We start from the raw sequence: 21,124 nt of genomic DNA, 5'->3' as shown, positions 1-21,124 counted from the left end.
CTGAGGCTCCCACAGATGAGAGTTGTTGTTTTCAACACAACAAAGCCACTTCCGAACCTGGCGAGGAGTTGGGGTTGCGGGCTTCACACCCACTCCATGTGCGCGGGGACTGGTTCCAGCCCCTGTGAGACTGAGGGAATCCCGGCCGCGTCGTCAACCCAGCCAGCCAGTTGGGTGGCATAGCCTGCCCTATTTAGGGCCGGCGCGGCCGGGGCTCGCCCTCTTTTCACCTCACCAGCCATCCCGCTTTGGTTAGTATTAAGGTTGTTTTGTCTCTTGCTTACCTTTTCTTTAGGCTGTGTATCTCAATTCCTTCGTTGATCGATTTTCACTTGGATTTACCCGCGCATCGGTGTTGTGCCTCCCATCGGATTACCTGCCTCAAGCCCGCCCGTGTTCCAGGCAGCCGCTTTGGCAGCCAGAGCTATTTAGCTCCGGAACAGCAGGGCTGAAACCGTGCTGGAAAACCCCATCGGCCGTGTCTTCCCTTTTCTCTGGGTGGCTTCTCTGCAGCGGAGCTTTGCGGAACGCGGTTTGCACGTTCAGCGCCAGCCCATCGCCATTTAGTCCTTTTCCTTGGAAGCGCACAGCTCGCCCGACAGATCAGGTTTGGCTGGGGGTTCTTATTTCTAGCCACATTCGCAGGGTGGTGGGGCACCTTTAACGTTTGTGGGGGGGCTTGGTGGAGCAAAAGGAGGGAGGCTTAAAAGGACACATCTTTGTCGCTACCCCTTTGCATTTGGTACTGGCCGTGTTGCCTTTGCGTTCCAACGGCTGCTTCTTCACCATTATAACTTTCCAAGAACTTCAGCCAGACTTCCAGATCAGATTTTACCTCTTTAGATAGGCAAACCCTGTGATGGGGTGACCGCAAGCCTGCTGACAACCTCGCGAGGCGGCCGCAAAATGGGCGGCCTGGGAAAACCACTCGGCAAGCAAAGTTCAAATGGCCTAACAATGACTGAATCTGCCTGAGCGTAACTTTTCTTAGAGGGAGAAGTTGCTGAATGAGGTCCCTAAGCACAACCAATTTTTCACTAGGAAGTTTTGAGGTTTGGGCGACTGTCCAACTCAATGCCTAGGTAAACCATAGTTGTAGCTGGGCCCTCCATTTTATCTGCAGCCAAAGGTACTCCCAGCTGTCCTGCTAAAGATGTGAAGGCTTCCAGAAGGGCCGAGCACTTATGCCTACTATCAGCTACGCAAATAAAGTCGTCCAAGTAGTTCAACACACCCTCAGAGCCTGTTCTAAAACGAAGCGCCCAGTCCAAAAAGGTACTAAATGCCTCAAAGGCTGCACAGGCCACTGAGCAACCCATAGGCATTGCTTTGTCTACAAAGTCAGTAAAGGTAAAGGTACCCCTGCCCGTACGGGCCCGTCGTGTCCGACTGGGGTTGCGCGCCCATCTCGCTTAAGAGGCCAGGGGCCAGCGCTGTCCAGAGACACTTCCGGGTCATGTGGCCAGCGTGACGAAGCTGCTCTGGCGAGCCAACACCAGCGCAGCACATGGAAACGCCGTTTAGCTTCCCGCTATAAAGTGGTACCTATTTATCTACTTGCACTTAAGAGTGCTTTTGAACTGCTAGGTGGGCAGGAGCTGAGACCGAACGACGGGAGCTCACCCCGCCGCGGGGATTCAAACCGCCGACCATACGATCGGCAAGTCCTAGGCGTTGAGGTTTTACCCACAGCGCCACCCGTGTCCCGTGTCTACAAAGTATGCCCCATCAAATTTAAAACCCAGCCACCGGAAATCTTCTGGGTGGACTGGCAGGAGTCAGAAAGCAGACTCTATATCACATTTCGCCAGCAACGCACCTTTTCCAAATTTGCGAATAAGTTTAACCACTTGGTCAAATGAGGCATACCTCACAGAGCAAAGTTCCTGAGGTATCGCATCATTGATGGACCCTCCCTTTGGGTAGGATAGGTTGTGAATCATGCGAAACTCACTGGGTGCCTTTTTGGGGACGATGCCTAATGGGGATATATGCAAACCCTCTATGGGAGAGACAGAAAAGGGGCCGGCTACCCTCCCTGCCTTAATTTCTTTAAGTATTTTCTTGCGCGCCACTTCGGGCATCTCTCTAACTGATTTCTGATTTGGTGGGTCACCTGAATTGGGGGGGGGGAAGCAACTGGGATCCTAAAACCTAAACTAAAACCTTCCCAGAGAAATAATGCAGCTGTTCTGTTGGATAGAGATCCAAAGGGGTTTTTAAGGCTCACGTACCCTTTTTCTCTGGGATGCGGTGCAGGCCGTGACTTGGGCTGACTTCCCAGAGAGCCATCACATGAGCGGTGTGAGTTGTTCAACCACATTTTAAATGACACACAGCATTACCAAACCAATAAACAGAATATCCAGTCAATCTTCAGTACCTATAAAAGAACTTCAGGGATAGGACCAGAAACATTAGCCTCATCCTTAGGATCAGAAGCTGAGGCTCCCACAGATGAGAGTTGTTGTTCTCAACACAACAAAAGGGATGGCATTTCACTCCTGCATCTGCTGGAGAACCGCCCCCCCTTCCAACTAACTGAAAGTACAACCTGGGGCACTTCCGGTTCCGGTCGCGGACAGTGAGGAAGCGCGGAGAACCTGCTCCCGGTTTTCTGGGCGTTGTGGAGGTGTGGGGAAGACGCGAGGGCGCAGCGCACCCCCAAAACTCCAAGGGGGGAACCCTTGGGGGATAGGCTCCCAGCAGCGTGGAAGCGGTCGTACCGCTCTTCTGGTTTGGCAGAGAGAGAGAACGAAGGACCGCTAGCGCGATTTGGGAAAGCACCGACTCCACAGTGCGACGCCGCGAACTTCAACTGGGAACGGCGACGGGCTCCCCCAAGACAAGAACGGGGCCCCCAAGTGCGCTTAGTGTTTTTCTTTTGACGTGCTCTCCCAAAAGCACGAAGTTTGTTTTGGAGCTGGGAGGCACCTGGACGCCTCTTTCATCAGATTTAATGCGGGATTTCACTCGGCAGCGGATCTAAGATGGCGCAGAAAGGAAGTCGCAGGAGTGAAGAAGTTTTGGTCAGTCTGACTGAGTGAGCGCGATCCGAGTTTGAATTGAGTATCCGCGATAATATGGTTAAAGGGGGTAAGGACTTACAGAATTTTAATTAACAATTTATAACTAATAATAAGGACGCCAATTGAACTTTTGAGAATTTAATAGTTACCTCATCGGCGAGGCTTAGATCGTTTACGTTGCTTGATTCACTTATATCACTTACATCGAGCTCCTCCGGTACCCCTGTGCTCCCTCCTCTAAGGAAATACAGACTGTGGAAGTACAAGGAGTTGAGAGAACACGCTAAGGGAGAAGCGGCAAGGGGGATAGAGAGATTGGAAGTGAGAAGATTTCAAAAGACCTCCCTCTAGCCGTCCTCCAGGCTTCTACTCTAAGTGGTAGCTCCTTCGGTAGCGGAAGTTGGATCCAGGGCGGACTGAGCAGTGTAGCTCTCTAATAAGTACAACTTGGTTTTGAGTGAGAGGTATATGCTACGCTGACCGGGATTTGGACTGAGACCGTGATTTGCGGAGAGGAGATTCCTAGTGGATTAAACGGAATAATTTAAATTTAAACTGGATATAAACTGGATCTCCAGTAGGATTAATCTGGACAATACGCCTTTAAGGACAATACGTCTTTAAGGACAATACGCCTTTAAGGGTAGTGAACCTCCATCCCCTGCGTGACCCAGGTGTGGATAATTAAAGTGGTAAGAGAGAAGATAGAGTGAAGTGAAAGAAAACACCCGGGTGTTGTGTGAAGTTAACTTATACTTCCCGATTGGCACTTCTCCCCGGAAATACTACGGAACTATCGCCCCCCGGTGTTTTGGGACTGAGTGTGCATGTTGTTTATTTCTATGTATAATCGGGAGTTTTAAGAGGGAAGGAAGAAAGAAAAGGGTAAAGTAGTCAGTTAGCGGAGGAGGAGATTGGACAATTTGATAATGATGGGGAAGGATGGGAAGAAAGTGGGCGGGACCCCGGGGGAAAGGAAGACATCCCGTCAGGAAGAAATTAAAGACCTAGACAATCTGTGGGCAAAAATAAAGGAAGAATTTAAGCAAAATGAATTATACATGGAAAGTAAATTAGGGGAGATACAAGAGATGATTGACAAAAAAATAGAAGGAGCAGTTGGAGAACTCTCAACTAAGATTCAAGATCTTTCTGCAAAATCTAAAATAATTGAGGAATCTAATAAAAAAATTACAGAAAGAGATGAGAGAACAGAAAAAAGAGACAGGGAAGATGAAAGAAGAGTTAAGAGAGCTAAATAAATCACAAGATAGGATCTGGGACAATCTAGCCATGGCAGATATGCGGCAAAAACAGCTTCATCTAAAATTTAGGGGAGTGGCAGAGGAAAGAAATGAGGATATAAGAAGGAAAATGATTAAGGAACTCTCCAAATGGCTGGGTTTAAAAGAAGAAGAGATAGCTCTCACAATAGAGAATGCATTTAGAATGTCAAGACCCCAGCATTTAAAAAACAACAAATTTCTGGGGGATTGTCTGGTGATATTTAACTCACTGGAAATGAGAAATTTAATCTTAAGGACGAGCTACCGTAACAAATTAAGAATCGAGGGAAGGCCTATTATTATTTATAAAGAAATACCAATTAGGTTGTTACGAAAAAGAGAAGGATATAGGCAAGTGGTAGCCGTTTTAAAGAGAAACGGAATACAATTTAGATGGGAGTTCCCAGAAGGGATCGCTTTCTTCTATAAAGATAAAAAATTCAGACTGACGGAAATACAGGAGGTGGAGAAGTTTATGAGAAGGTATGAAAGAGAGCTGGGAAAGGCAGAATATAAAGCAAGGGGTAGAGAAGAGGACGAGGAGGAGGAGAGAAGGAAGGGACAGGAGAAAGAGGAGGGGAAGGGAGAGAGGATGATGGAATCAGGAGAGAGGATGATGGAATCAGGAGATGAAGAAGATGAGGCCGTAGTGGGAGAAGGGGCGGCAGAAGAGGAGGAGCTCCCAGGAAACAAAGGCGTTAGATTTTAATTTGAGACCTCGGTTAGAGGCAAAGTAACCGACAAAAAGTAAACAATAGCGGATATTTTAAAATGTTTATCATGGAACGTGAACGGGTTGAACGAGAAAGCTAAAAGGAATAAAATTGAGAAAGCTTTGAAAAACAAGAAATACGATGTAATCTGTTTCCAGGAAACACACATAGCCAAGAAACATAGACACATCTTGGTGAATAAAAAACTGGGAGTAGAATTTATCAATTCGGGGGTAAATAAGAAAAAAGGAGTGGCGATTTATGTTAAAGAAAAGTGGGAGCCTGTACAAATCTGTAAAGACAAGGAAGGCAGAATATTGGGGATTCAACTAAACTTCCGGGGGGAAAAGATTAATGTAGTGACAGTTTACGCCCCGAACACAAACAGAGCAGAGTTTTTTGAGAAACTTGAAAGTATATTGTTGGAACTTGATCCTTATAAATTAATCCTGCTTGGAGATATGAATGCCGTGCCAGTTCCGGGTATGGACAGAAGTGAAAAACAGGGGAAAATAAACCGGGGAAAACTCCCGAAATCCTTTAGCAACTTAGAGGAAAATTTAGATTTAATTGACATTTGGAGGCATAAAAATCCCACTGCTAAACAGTTCACCCATTACTCTGAACCTCACCAGAGCTGGGGCAGGATTGATCAGATATGGGTGACAAGGGCTTTTTCGTGGAGAGCAAAGAGATGTGAAATACAACCCAGGACACTCTCTGATCACTGCCCCTTGGTTTTGGAAATAAAAAATGAATTAAAAGGACAGTATAGGTGGAGGATGAATGAATATTTATTTGAAATTGAAGAAGTGGTGGAAAAGGCTAAAGGTACCCTGAAAGATTATTTTGAGTTAAATTTGAATAAAGACACCCCTATAGAGACAGTATGGGATGCCAGTAAGGCGGTATTAAGGGGCTTCCTAATACAACAAAACAGTTATAGAAGGAAGCTAAGGGAAAAAAGAAGGAAGATATTCTTGCCCAACTGAGAAACTGTGAAAGAAAATTGACTATAAATCCGACAGATGAAGAGAGTAACCGAGCTACGAAAGTGCTGCAGTCCCAATATTCAGCTATATTAAATCAAGAGATAGAATGGAGAATTAAATTTACGAGACAGAAATATTTCGAATCGGCAAACAAAATGGGGAAGTTACTTGCGTGGCAGTTAAGAAAAAGAAAGAAGCAAAATGTGATTAACAAATTAGTAGTGGAGGATAATATCATAGAAGACCCAGGTGAAATAGAAAACAGGTTCATTAATTTTTTCGAAAAGTTGTACGAAAGAGGAGAAGAGGATAGCTTAGAAATAAAAAATTATCTGGATCAATGTGGAGGGAAATATTTTACAGAAGAGGACTGTGCACAATTGAATAAGGAGGTTACAGTAGATGAGATTAAGGAGGCTATTAGTAAGATGAAGAACGGAAAAGCCCCTGGACCGGATGGTCTGCCCTCAAAATACTATAAAATGCTGGTAGAACTACTAGCGCCTGTGCTTACGGACGTCATTAATAATATTTTTCAAGAGGGGAGGATTCCTGGATCTTGGAAAGAAGCATATATTACTTTAATACCAAAAACTGAAAATGAAAAAACAGATATAAAAAACTATAGGCCAATTTCATTATTGAATGGTGATTACAAGATCTTTGCATACATCATGGCAAATAGGCTTAAGAAACATCTAAAGAAATATATCCATAAAGACCAAGCAGGATTCCTCCCCGGAAGACAACAGAAAGATAATGTCCGTCACATTTTAAATATCATTGAGTATTTGGAGGTGAGGCCAGATGTACCAGCGGCCCTGATCTTTATCGATGCAGAAAAAGCCTTCGATAACGTATCCTGGGAATTTTTACTACAGGGACTGGAAAAGGCAGGAATAGAAGGTTCCTATATGAAAGGCATTAAGGCAATTTATTCAGGGCAACAGGCCAGGCTGATTATTAATAATAATTTGTCCAAACCCTTTCCGATTATGAAAGGTACAAGGCAGGGATGCCCTTTGTCACCCTTGTTATTTATTATGGTTTTAGAAACAGTTGCAAATAAAATAAGGGAGACATCAAATGTAAGGGGAATAAGAGTGGGGGAGAAAGAATATAAATTAAAGGCCTATGCCGACGATCTGGTCCTATCCTTAGGGAACCCAGCAGATAGTATCAGCAGAGCAGTAGAACTTTTGGAAGATTTCGGTAAACTGTCTGGATTTAAATTAAATAGGAAAAAAACAAAAATTTTAATAAAGAATTTGGCTGAACAGGAGAAAATTCGGTTGGAACAAAAGATTGATATTAAAGTTGTGAATAAAGTGAAATACTTGGGAATTTGGCTATCCCCGAAAAATATTAACCTGGTGGAAGATAATTATAATAAGATATGGCAAGAAATTAAGAAAGACATGGACACCTGGCACAGATTGAAACTATCATGGACAGGGAGGATGGCAGCGATTAAGATGTGTATCCTACCGAGACTGTTATTTTTGTTTCAGAACATCCCAGTTATCAAAGGTACCACTTGCTTTAAGAATTGGCAAAAGATTTTGGCCAAATTTATATGGCAGGGGAAAAAAGCTAGAGTTAAGTTTAAATATCTTACAGACTCAAGAGGGAGAGGTGGCTTTGCAGTCCCGAATATAACTCTATTATGAGGCAGCCTGCCTATGCTGGATAAAGGACTGGGCCACCTTAAGGGATACAGTCCTATTAGATCTGGAAGGTTTCGATATAAGGTTTGGTTGGCATGCCTATCTATGGCAGGAGAAGGGCAGGGTGCATAGAGGCTTTTCCAACCACATAATCAGAGGATCTCTACTTGAAGTCTGGAATAAGAATAAAAAATTGATTGAAAAAAGTATCCCCTGGTGGCTCTCCCCAGTTGATATCATCAAAATAAAGAAATTAAACATGACAGGTGAAAGGTGGACGTATGAGGATCTTTTAGTTAAAACAGAAGAAGGGTGGAAGTTAAGAACATACGATGAGTTGAAAGGTAGGATTAAGGAGTGGCTACACTTTCACCAAATTAACGCACTGTGGTGTGAACACAAGAAACTGGGAATGAGTGAAAAAAAGTCTAGATTTCAAGTGGAAATTTTAGAAAGCGATAATAAACTCCTTTCCAAAATGTATAAACAACTATTGGAATGGGACACTAAAGAGGATGTGGTGAAAGGAGTTATGGTCAAATGGGTTAGAAATTTAGGGCACGAGGTAGGATACGATAAATGGCAGATCCTCTGGAAGAAGGGCATGAAGTTTACAGCATGTGCAGCCCTACGTGAGAACTTGGATAAAATGATGTACCGATGGTACCTGACCCCGGCAAAATTAAGGAAGATGTATAGAACTGTAGACAACACTTGCTGGAGGTGTAAAGATAAAGTAGGGACCTTCTTCCATATCTGGTGGACCTGTGATGTGGTGAAGAGGTTTTGGGGACAAATCTATGAGGAGTTAAAGAAAAATTTGAAGTACAATTTCCCCAAGTATTAAATTAAGTATTTTATAAGTGTTTTTTTTTTTAAAAAAAGAAAGTACAACCTGGGAATATACACAGAAGCCCAAATGATTATTTGGAGGCGGATCAGGTACTGCTCGCAGCTGATGGGGTGCGGCTCTTCCCATGCGCCGGCTTCTTGAAAGCGGATCGGTGTCCTGAAGCGACTGTCTGTTGTCCATGCCTTCCCCTTTCTCTGGGGGGGGGGGGAAGCCAGGGAGTGAAGGAGGTGAGGACAGGTGACCCCCCCCCTAGGCCCAAATTCACCCCAGGCCTCAAAACCAAAATTCCCCTTTCTCTCGTCTACAACAGCTTCTCTCTGCTCTTCTCTGCTTTCTCACAAGATGCTGCTGCATAAGCAAAAGGTTATTTTTTATCAGTACAAGAAGGCTTCAAAAAGCTAATGAATAGGCTCTGTCAATGCCAGTAATATGCAGGTCTGGGAACTGAGTCTTATCTCAACCAGTTGCAACACATCTTGGACACGCTGAACGCAAGGCTTCTCAACCCCCTTGGCTTCTCATCCCCCTTTCCTGGGAAGGGCGCCAAGAGTCCCAAGAGTCCCAGGACAGGAGCTTTCTGTTTATGCTCAGGGAAACTCATGAGGCAGGACTCCTGAGGAGGGGGAGAAGGGGGAGGGAACTGGAGGGGAATATATGCTCTGTGCAAATGGCTGTGAACTTGTGCTTGTTTGTGAAGTTATCACACTAGCTCCTTCTACCAAGCCTGGATGATAGAAATAAAGCTCTTTCTCTGAAATTATCCCTTGAGTGCCTGTTTGACTCCCCTTTCCCTCTCCCGGGTGCAATGCTCTTCCCACCTGAGGGCAAAGCCTGAAAAGGCTACAGGAGTTGTGGCGTCCTCAGGCACAGAGGTTTTCCAGGTCGCTAGTCCCAGGGTCCACTTCTGCAGGCAGCACGCCTCCACCCGCACACAAGACAAGCCGCCTGCAGGAGTCGACTCCTGCAAAGTGGCCCACCAAGGGGAGATCCTTCCAGCAAGGTTTCAGGGCAGACCTTCAGCCAGACCTAGTCTGTCCTGGGATCCACCCATAATGAGAGAACAAAAACAAAACCATTCACACAAAAGGCAGGCCTTACATCCAGGCTTTTACTGACCGTACATTAAAAGACCTTTTCACAAGAGATATTGAAGATAATAAAACACAGCACCCAGAATTAGGAAGAGATAACCAGGCTGGAATAGTAGATCATGTCAGATCATTTTCCTCCACAGATTTTACAATATTCCTCTGCGGTATCCACTTCCTCCCCCCTTGGATCTACATGAGCTTGCTATTTCCAGGTCTGTCAAATATTTGGTCATCCTTCTCACTCTGAGTAAAAAGACTTCCTCATTTCAATGTTTACAAATAAAAATACAATACCAAATACTTTGAATCATTCCCAGATTCTGTCAATATCCAGGATAATATTTCCCAATTGCTAAATTTCCAGCAATCAAAACTGGAATATCATATTCCAGTCTTAATAGATTACCTAAAAATGACAATTTCTTATGCAGAGATTCTATTTATTTTTTTAAAATAATTTTTTAGTGATTTTTCCATGGATTCTACTTCTAACACTATATCTTTAACATTTTTTCATATTTCGACCCTCCCCTGGACTTCCCTCTTACTCACATTTTGTTTTATTTCCCTATTGTTCACCTTGCGTATTTGATGTTTCTCCAAAATTTCCTCAATACATATAGTCTTATTTTTTGTTGTAGACAGTTGTGATTGTTCACTCAAACCCTGCCAATGAGTCCATTTCTTTATGTTGCCTCTTCATATATGTTGTAAATGGTTCCCATTCTCTTTTAAAGTCTTTGTTGTCCTTTTCATGTAATTTTTCTGTTAGTTTTGCCGGTTCTGCATATTCCATGTTTCCCTTGCCATTGTTCTTTCGTTGGTATTTCTTCTGTCTTCCAAGTTTGCGCTAATAAAATTTTTGCCGCTGTTGTTGCATAAATAATTTCCAATTTTCTTTTTTTACATCTTGGTCTAAAATTCCTAGAAGGAATGCTTCTGGTTTCTTAACAAAAGTCTTTTTAAACAGTTTTTTCAATTCATTATATATCATTCCCCAATAATTCCTAATCTTTTTGCATCTTGCAGGATGGCTTTTTTTCTAAAAAGAAAAAAGAAAAACAAGATCTACCCCTCATTCGAGGACGAGGCCCCTGCCCTACTGCCGGCATTGGTGAAGCCTTCAGAATCAGCAGCAGGGGCCAGACCAGCAGAGGCAAAACCCCTAGTCTTGCCAGGGCTGGTGAAGCCCCAGACCAGCAAGCAAGACCCAAGCCAGCAGCGGCCCTCAAAAAAGAAGAGCCTCGAGGACTCTGGGCCAGCGCTCCCAGGTGAGTAGGCAGAACCAGATCCCTCTTGGGTTCCCCTTGGCTTTAGACTTGGTGTTTACCTCTACGGATGTTGGTGATCTGACACTAACTAAAAGCGAAACAAAAGAAGTGCCATGGTCAGACCACTTCCTGGTGCAACTGGACTTCTCCGCGACCCTTCCCCTCTGCAGGGAGGTGGGACCGATTCGGATGGTCCAACTGGATCCAACTGGTTTCCAGAGAGTGGTAAGGGATGTTTTATCCCAAGTTGATGGCCTCTTGGCTGATTCCCTGGTGGCCCGTTGGAATGCGGAGTTAACCAGGGCTATTGACTGTCTGGTTCCGAAGTGCCTTCTCCGATTGCATGGAGCCCGGACAGCTCCGTGGTTTTCCCCAGAGCTAAGGGCGATGAAACAATAGTTGAGACGGCTAGAGCGCTGGTGGCGGAAAACTCACTCTGAATCAGACCGGACACGGGCTAGAGCTCAATGTTGAGCCTACCAAGTGGCAATGGCGACGGCGAAGAGGGCCTTCTTCGCCGCCTCCATTGCATCTGCAGAAAACAGCAGCAGGAGACTTTTTCAGGTGGTTTGCAATCTATCAGAACCACCTGCACCACCGGGGCCTGGTAGGGATCCCAAGATCTCCTGCAATGCTTTTGCAAAGTTTTTTGCAGATAAAGTCACTCAGATTCAGAAGGAGGTAGACTCCAAGGTGGGTGCAGGGCAGGGCGGGAGAGTGCTAGAGTTCTGTCTAGTCCTGTTACATGGGATCAATTCCAATCTGTTACCTCCGAGGATGTGGACAGGCTGCTTGGGCAAGTGAAACCGACCACCTGTCTCCTTGATCCTTGCCCATCCTGGCTGATAAAAGCGAGCCGGGAAGGGCTGGGCGATGGGCTCTGCGGGGTGGTGAATGCTTCTCTCTGTGAGGGAGCCTTCCCAGACCCGCAGAAAAAGGCGGTCATTAAACCGCTTCTTAAAAAAAACATCTTTAGACCCAGCCAGTTTGGCCAACTATCGCCCAGTCTCAAATTTACCATTCTTGGGCAAGGTGATTGAGCGGGTGGTTGCCGAACAACTCCAAGCACTCCTGGAGGATGCAGACCATTTGGATCCCTTTCAGTCGGGATTCAGGCCTCACCATGGGACTGAAACTGCCTTGGTCGCGCTGGTCGATGATCTCCGGCGGGCTAGGGACAAAGGTGAGAGCTGTTTCCTAGTTCTGCTGGATCTCTCAGTGGCCTTTGACACCATCGACCATAACATCCTTCTGTTGTTTTTTTTAAATGAAAAACAATCCGTGACATGACTTATTTTTCAGAAATCCATGCTGACTATTGGTGATCACAGCATTCCTTTCTAGGTGCTCACAGACTGTTTGCTTAATGATCTGCTCCAGAATCTTCCCTGGTATTGATGTCAGACTCACTGGGCGGTAATTATTTGGGTCCTCTCTTTTCCCCTTTTTGAAAATAGGGACAACATTTGCCCTCCTCCAGTCTGCCGGGACTTCGCCTGTTCTCCAGGAATTCTCAAAGATGACTGGCAGTGGTTCTGAGATCACATCTGCCAGTTCTTTTAATACTCTTGGATGCAGTTCATCTGGCCCTGGAGACTTGAATACATCTAAACTAGCCAAGTATTCTTGTACTATCTCCTTAGTTATTCTGGGTTGTGTTTCTTCTGTTGAATCATTTGCTCCAAATTCTTCAGGTCGGGCATTGTTTTCTTTATCGGAGAAGACTGAGGCAAAGAAGGCATTGAGGAGTTCAGCCCTTTCTGTGTCCCCTGTTTGCATTTCACCATCTTCTCCTCTGAGTGACCCCACTGTTTCTTTGTTCTTCCTTTTGCTACGAACATACCCATAAAAGCCTTTTTTGTTGCTTTTAACCTCTCTAGCAAGCCTGAGTTCATTCTGTGCTTTAGCTTTTCTGACTTTGTGTCTACACGTGCTGGCTATTTGTTTGAATTCCTCTTTGGTGGTTTCCCCCCTTTTCCATTTTTTGTACACATCCTTTTTTAATCTTAACTCAGTTAAAAGTTCTTTAGATAGCCACCCTGGCTTCTTTAGGCACCTTCCATGTTTCCGTCTCATTGGTATTGCCTGAAGTTGTGCTTTTACTATCTCTCTCTTAACAAACTCCCAGCCATCATGAACTCCCTTTCCTTTTAGTATTACTGTCCATGGGATCTCACCCAGCACTTCCCTAAGTTTTATGAAGTCGGCTTTCTTAAAGTCAAGAAATTGAGTCCTAGTATGCTTGGCTGCTCCTTTCCGCTGTATAGTAAACTTCAGAAGAGCATGATGACTTGCGCCTAATGATCCTTCCACTTCTACCCCACTAACCAGGTCATCAACATTGGTTAGGACCAGATCTAAAATGGCTGTTCCTCTTGTTGCTTCTCCCACTTTCTGGACAATAAAGTTGTCTGCAAGGCCAGTGACGAATCTGTTTGACCTTATGCTCTGGGCTGAGTTTGACATCCAACAAATATCCGGGTAATTGAAGTCCCCCATTACTACTATCTCCCTTCCTTTTGCATGCTTGGCCATCTGATCCAGGAAGGCATCATCTATGTCCTCCGTTTGGCATGGGGATCTATAGTAAACTCCCACAATGAGGTCCCTGTTATTCTTCTCTCCCTTTATTTTGACCCAAATGCTTTTACTTTGGCTTTGAGGTTCTAAATCTTGTCTCTTCACAGATATACACATCCCTGACATATAACGCCACTCCTCCTCCTTTCTTGTCTGGTCTGTTTCTCTGAAATAGATTGTATCCCTCCATTATTACATTCCAATCGTGGGACTTATCCCACCAGGTTTCAGTGATGCCTATTATGTCATATTTAGTTTGCTGTACCAAGAGCTCAAGCTCATCTTGTTTATTTCCCATGCTTTGCGCATTAGTGTACAGACATTGAAGTCCATTAATCATTCCCCCGTGTCTCTTATTTAAGGATTTTTTCCTCCCACCACCAGGTCTGCGTGCTGTTTGCTCCATTTGGTCTATGACATTGGGATGATCATCTTCATCAATTGATAGACTCCTACCTTCAGGAGCACTGTCTTCCTCCCCCACATTAGTCAGTTTAAAGCCCTCCTGATGAGGTTTCTGAGATTTTTGGCAAAAACATTCCTCCCAACCGTTGTGAGGTGCAGCCCATCGCTTGCCAGAAGTCCATCTTTAAGAAACTGCAGTCCGTGATCTAAGAATCCAAGCCGTTCCTGTTTACACCATTTGCGAAGCCAGTTGTTCACTTCCACTATTTTCCCCTCTCTCCCTGGGCCACGTCGTTCAACTGGGAGGACAGATGAGATGGCAATTTGTGCATTTAATTGCTTCAATTTCCTGCCCAGAGCCTCGTAGTCTCTTTTGATCTTCTGGAGGCTATTGCTTGCAGTGTCATTGGTTCCTACATGAACCAAGAGGAAGGGGTATTTGTCAGTGGGTTTTATGGTTCCTTGCAGTCGTTCAGTAACATCTTGGATCTTAGCCCCGGGGAGACAGCACACTTCCCGAGACATCTTGTCAGGCCCACAGATCACTGCTTCTGTTCCCCTCAGTAGGGAATCCCCTATCACCACTACACGCCTCCTCTTAGGTCTGGTCGGGGTTCTTCCGTGAGCTGTCCGTTCCAAGGTCGCCTGCACATTCCCTGAGGACTGACTTTGCTGCTTGTCTTCATATACCTGATCGACTGTAATGAGGGAGAGATCCTCAAATGGAGTCTGCTCTTCGTCTTCCATGCTAAGGGAGAGGACCTCAAAGCGATTGTGTATTTCTAAACAATCAGAGCGAACGTTTCTCCATATATCTGGCTCCTGTGTTGGTGAACTAGCCTCCTTCTCAGGGGAGTCCCCTGTCTCCTCCTTGGTGGAGACGGTGTGCTCTGTTGCTTTCAAGAAGAGCTCCAACTCTCTAATTCTTTGGAGCGTAGCTACACGTTCCTCCAGTTGCTGGACTTTGTCTTTTAAAGGGATATTTTCGATCGTTCAGACCTGGAGGAGCACACGGCGGCAGTTCTGTGCTATATCAATCACTGCACAGACACTGTCACAGTAAATAAATCCATCCGGTTTTACCCCAATCAGAAACCCTGGATGAATAGAGAGGTCCAGTGCCTGTTGCGGGAAAGGAACAGGGCTTTTAGGTCGGGCGAGGTGCAGCTTTACAGTGTGGCAAGAGCAAACTTGAAGAGGGGTATTCGACGGGCAAAACTGGTCTATAGGCAGAGGATTGAGGATAATTTAAGGAGTAACAACACAAGACAGATGTGGCAGGGGATTCAGCATATTACCAACTACAAACCTAACCTTGGTGCTGTCGACGGTGACCATTTGCTGGCGGAGGAGCTTAACTTCTTCTTTGCTCGCTTCGAGAAGGAGCCACCTGAGACGCCGGTATTACAGCCACCAGCCCATAGGGGCCCCTCATTCACTGTAGAGGAGCATGAGGTGAGACAGGTATTGAGGATGGTGAATCCGAGGAAGGCTGCTGGACCTGATGGCATCACGGGAAAGGTGTTGAAGGGCTGTGCGGATCAGCTGGCGAGGGTCTTTACTAAGATCTTCAACAAGTCCTTACACCAGTCTATTGTCCCACCCTGCCTGAAGTCGTCAACTATTGTTCCTCTGCCTAAAAAATCCACAATCAGTAGTCTGAACGACTACAGACCAGTTGCACTGACTCCAATCATCATGAAGTGTTTTGAGAAACTGGTGCGCCGTCACATTATTTCCTGTCTTCCATCAACTTTTGACAACTACCAGTTTGCATACAGGGCAAATAGATCCATGGAAGACGCTATCACTACCACTCTCCATGCTGCTCTGTTCCATCTGGAGCAGCCGGGGAGTTATGTGAGGCTGCTGTTTGTGGATTTTAGCTCTGCTTTTAACACTATCCTCCCCCATAGACTGGTGTCCAAGCTAGAGGCGATTGGACTCTCCAACTCCACCTGTCTCTGGGTTTTGGACTTTTTGTCAGAACGTTCTCAGAGGGTTAGAGTAGGGTCACATATGTCCACAGCCCTTAGCCTTAACACCGGCTCACCACAGGCTTGTGTGTTGAGTCCCCTGCTCTATACTCTCTATACGTATGATTGTACAGCCATTTATTCCAGCAACAAAATCATCAAGTTTGCTGATGACACTACGGTGGTGGGGCTCATTTCAGGAGGGGATGAGTCCGCCTATCGGGACGAGGTGGAGCGGCTTTGTGCTTGGTGTGGAGAGAACAATCTGGCTCTTAATACGACTAAGACCAAGGAATTGGTGGTGGATTACAGGAAAAAAAAGGCGGACATTCAGCCCTTGTATATCAACGGGGAACGGGTGGAGAGGGTGGCGGAATTCAGGTTTTTGGGAGTGACTATCGATCAGGGCATGACTTGGAGCGCAAATACCACTGCTCTGGTGAAGAAGGCCCAGCAGAGAATTTATTTCCTCAGACTTTTAAAGAAGAACAATCTGAGTGAGAGACTGCTGGTGTCCTTCTACCGAGGCTCCATAGAGAGCATTCTCACATACTGTATTTGTGCCTGGTTCTCCAGCTGTACAGCTAGGAAGAGGAAGGTGCTCCAGAAGGTCATAACCACAGCCCAAAGGATTATTGGTCATCCCCTCCCATCTTTGGAAGAACTGTACGGTTCCCGTTGTCTTAGGAAAGCAAATAATATCCTGCAGGATGCATCTCACCCGGGACACAGTCTGTTTGTACTACTGCCTTCTGGCAGGAGATACAGAAACATCAAGTCAAGGACAAATAGACTGAAAAATAGTTTCTATCCAAGAGCTGTGGCCTTCTTAAATGCAGTAACTCGATAGTGTGACCTGGGAGTTTGATGGGTGTGGGTGTGGGTGTGGCTGGAATGTGGTTTGTTTGGTTGTTGTTGTTGTGTTGCTTTTGTTGTTTTTAAGGGATGGCATCCAATTTCGTTGCACTTGTGCAATGTTGCACTTGTGTAATGACAATAAAGAATCTATCTATCTATCTATCTATCTATCTATCTATCTATCTATCTATCTATCTTAAGAGGGCAATCAACATGCAATTGCTGCAGGTAAAGCTGCCTGCAACCTTTGGCAAGATGGCAAACATTGCGCAGGAACCGCAGGTGACTGCAGCTGTTCCCTCACCCTCCATCTTGAGAACGTGTCGTTGGGGGTGACTACAGCGGTCCTCCATCATAAAAAGCGTGAAGACAGGACAAATAACTCCCCCCAAAAAAAACCTAGGTCTCCCCCAACAAACGTTTGAGACTAGCTCCCCTAAATCTAAAAGATGCCCTACAAGCTCTGATAAGCTCCTTCCACAGCTAATCACCTACCTCAACAGAAACCCTGCCCCCTCTGACCTTTGCACAGGGAGAGCAGCTAATCAGCCACAAAGAAACACATCCGCCTCATTTACTCACCTCTCTCTCTCTCTCTCTCTTTCTGAAGAACTCTCTGATGAAAACTTCGAGTACTTGTGGATGGGTAAGAAGATCCTGGGAGGAAGAACTGTCAGAGAAGCCTTGGAGATGATGGATGAAAGGGAGATTTTGGACACGATCCTCCAACACCTCCAGCCACCTCCCCAGGTGTGTGTGATGCAGGGTGGATTTGATTGAAATCAAATCAATTTAAAACATAGTTTTACATTCTTGCTTGTATAATCCTAATATTTACAACCAGATGAAGGTTTTATTTTGGGAATAATAAATTTCCAGAGTAGTTTTTACTACTGATTTGTTTATACTGTTAGGAATGCATAGACAGATAATTATGAAATTATTGTGGGGTATAATAAGTTAACTGTGTACAGACGCTTCAGGTTACATACGCTTCAGGTTACAGACTCCGCTAACCCAGAAATAGTACCTCGGGTTAAGAACTGCCATCGGCTCAGGGGCGAGAGGGGAAAAGCCGGGTGGATTACACAGAGCCCCCAAAGATCGTGGGAAGCAGCACTTCCTCAGCGGAGGAAGGAGAGGAGATGCAGGGGTCGGAGGAGGCAAAGCGGTGCCAGGACACCTTGCCTGAGCAAAGCGGGGAGGAGGGGGGTCGCCCATTACCCAAGCCTTCCTTGCGCAGTAGGTTTCCACGCAGAGAGGGGAGGCGCAGACTGGGCGCCAATAAATTACTCTGCTGGGGAAGGTTGAAGGGCTGCCCACTCTCAGATTCTGCCCGTGAATGAGCAAGACACGGAATAGAGGCGCTCTGCATTCTAAAGGTTTTGATCACTAAGAAGAAGAAAGCTGGAAAACAGACTCTTGAGCCATATTTCCTGATTGCTCTCAAGCAACCAACCGATACGTCTAACAGTGGTGCTTCAGGTTAAGAACAGTTTCAGGTTAAGAACGGACCTCCGGAACGAATTAAGTCCTTAACCTGAGGTACCACTGTATATTTGGACAACTTTTCTGCTGTACCTTATTGGAAGGAGAAAAATAATCATTTCCTTAATAAGAATTTAAACAATTTATTTAACTAAAACAATAACATTATAGCATATATATCCATGTGTGTTAACTGATGTGGTTAAACATTTTTTTTAAAAAAATCTTAGAATGAATTTTAGCATATATGAAAAACTTAAAATAAATCCTTACTTCCCAGTGAATAGCCGTTGGACTATAATGCAATTTAAAAAGAAAAATATATTTCTAAAGATTTTTCCTCCAAAAGCATTTTATTTTAGAAATCCAATTTAATTTTTTAAAAAATGTGATTTAAATCAAAGAAATCCATTTAAAAAATGAAAAATAAAAAAATTGGGTCATTGATTTTTATCCACCCTGGTCTGATGTTGTGCAGCGTGAACCAGGATTTCCCAACCTGGTGCCCTCTAAATGTTCTGGGCCATATGCTGCCTGGGGCTGGTGGGAGCATGTAGAAGGGTTCAAGTTGAGGGGAACTGCCATGAACTATCACAGGCAAAGGCAAACTCGGCCCTCCAGCTGTTTTGGGACTACAGCTCCCATCATCCCTAGCTAACAGGACCAGCGGGTCAGGGGTGATGGGCACTGGAGTCCCCAAACAACTGGAGGGCCGTGTTTGCCTAGGCCTGAACTATTGGGAGCCCAGCTTGGAGGAAGGTCCTATTTGCAGATGCAAGAGACGACTTTCCCCTGGTGAGAAGGAGTGGTGGCCGCCAGTCTGGGGGGCTTGAAAAGAGGACCAGGCAAATTTGGGAAAGCAGAGAAGGCGACCAGTGCAGGATCTGTAGACCGGAAGAAGAACCAATCCATGAACTTGATTTGGTGGGGTGACTTGGACCCCAGGAAATGTTGCATTTTTTTTCTTTAACTTTTGCAACTGATCGTTCCCGATATCTGGGAACGTTTCAGAACCCGATATTGTGCAGTAAAAGTTTTTGTGACTGTATTGTGCCAAATATGGCCAATATTTCCTCTTCGCTCTCAAGAGCAGTTAATTTGCCAGGCCTGGGCATTTGGCAGAGCAGGCAAGCAAATAATCATACTGGGAGTGGTATTGTCTGTTTGTTATTATGGTATGTGTCAGGACTGCCTCTAGGTCCCAGCTCACAGAGGACCAACGCCCGGTGGATGTAATGTACAAAAGTCTTTATTGAAGTTTAGTTTCCATTTCAAAGCTCTGGGCGTGCCGCCCCACGTCTTGACTCTAGACCGGCTAAGTCCCTTCTGACTCACTGCTCCTCCCACACCAGTTTAAGATCCTAGCCCGGCTCCACCTCCTGCGCTGTTCTTTCCTTCGCTGGGTCCTTCTGCCCTCTGGGGTTTCCTCCTTCCTGGACTCCTCTGACGCTGAGCCTCCTGAGTCCTGCCCTTCCTTCCGGCGGGCTTTAGGACCTGGCTCCCTTCCCGGGCTCCCTGCTGTGCCGCTCGCCTGTACATTTGAACTTGGCGCGCGCGCCCAGCCGGTAACCTTCCTCCTGACCATTTCCCCGCTTCCCGATGTGGGCGTGGCCAAACCTGACTCCTCTCCTCCCGCTGGTGGTGAGGACACTGGTCCCGATTCCTGGGACTCCCCCTCCCCACTGCGCTCTGGTGGGGAAGCTGGTCCTGACATCCAACTGCTGCTCAGGGACTCCCCGCTAGCCCCTTCCTCCTGGGGCTTCCCCCCTGGAACCCCCCTCGCTCTGGCCATTGGCGCTCCCTTCTGTGAGTCCTCCGATTCGCTGGAGAGGCTTGTGGAGTAACTCTTTCCACTGTCACTGCCTCCACCCCCCTCGGACTCCTCCTCCTCACTCTCCATTTGCTCCCCCTCCTGTGTCTCTCCTTCTGAACCCCTGACATCCATCCCCCCCTCGAAGCCCCCCTTCCCCCCTCCCCCTCTTCAGGTGCGGGTTCCGGGTGCTCCAGTGTTGTGGGGGTGAGTTCAGGATACAGTTCGTCCCCCGAGGCGTGCAGCCATCGGGATAAGTCCGGGAAGTCCTCCATGGGCTCGTCGACGGCGATTTCCTCCGCTTCCATCTCCTGGGTGGTGTGTTCGAAATCTGAAGCCGCCCCCAAATCACCCAAGACCCCCTCTCCCCCTGTCGCCTGAGGTGACGCCACTTCCCCGGGTCCCTTCGGCAGGTCTCTGCGCCAGCCCACTTCGGGTTGGTCCTCCCACCAATAAGATCCCCCCGTGCCAAAACATGAGAGTGATCCCTCTGGGGAACTGCCTCCCGGAGTCGATTCCTCAGCTGAAGAGAAACCCTGGAAAGTGCTGGCTGAGAGTGTGGGTGTGAACAGACAGTCGTCGAAAAAGCCCGCCGGCATGGGCTTGTGCGGGAAAAGTGTATGGAATTCTTCCTTGAGCCACTGCTCCTCCAATGCGTAATCCGGCACCCACCTGTTGGCGCTGGCCGGGGTGTCCTCTGTGGCGAGAAGATATTCAATCCCGTCCTCCCCCCACCTTGAGTCTAAAATCTCTGTGGCTTCATTGAGTGGCCCCCTTCTCGGCTACCCCCCCTTTTTGGGCGCTTCCCTGAGCGGGTCTGGCGCTGTCCCTGGTGCCTGAAACCTGTGGGGCTCTCTGTAGGGTGTGAGCACTGATCTATGAAAGACCGGGTGCATTCTGGACCCCTCCGGGAGTGTCAACCGGAAGGCCACTGAGTTAATCTGCGCCTCTACTTGGTACGGCCCTAGCTGCTTGTGCCCGAGCTTCTTCTTGGCCAGCGATCTGGCTGGAACTGCCTGGGCTGCTAACCAGACCCAGTCTCCTACCCGGATGTCTTCCCCAACCCTCCTGTGTCGGTCTGCCTGCACTTTGTAAGCCTGTTTCG

At 46.5% G+C, this 21,124-nt stretch overlaps 1 protein-coding gene across 1 annotated transcript in view; it reads left to right on the top strand.

Moving 5' to 3' along the window:
- The first annotated feature begins 468 nt into the window (after positions 1 to 468).
- The window catches only part of LOC310851104 (maestro heat-like repeat family member 5), a 52,251-nt gene continuing 31,595 nt past the window's right edge, over positions 469 to 21,124 (top strand). The window contains exons 1-3 of the mRNA XM_083753256.1: positions 469 to 607; positions 10,661 to 10,902; positions 17,332 to 17,471. Of these exons, the coding sequence (XP_083609382.1) occupies positions 10,662 to 10,902; positions 17,332 to 17,471 (381 nt within the window). The 5' untranslated portion in view covers positions 469 to 607; position 10,661. The remainder of the gene's footprint in view (positions 608 to 10,660; positions 10,903 to 17,331; positions 17,472 to 21,124) is intronic.

This window comes from Podarcis gaigeae (genome assembly GCF_964106915.1).
Source record: "Podarcis gaigeae genome assembly, chromosome: 8".
In the NCBI taxonomy this organism is placed as follows: Eukaryota; Metazoa; Chordata; class Lepidosauria; order Squamata; family Lacertidae; genus Podarcis; species Podarcis gaigeae.
The sequence above is the reverse complement of the archived record's forward strand: the minus strand, read 5'-3'. Positions and strand labels throughout refer to the sequence as shown.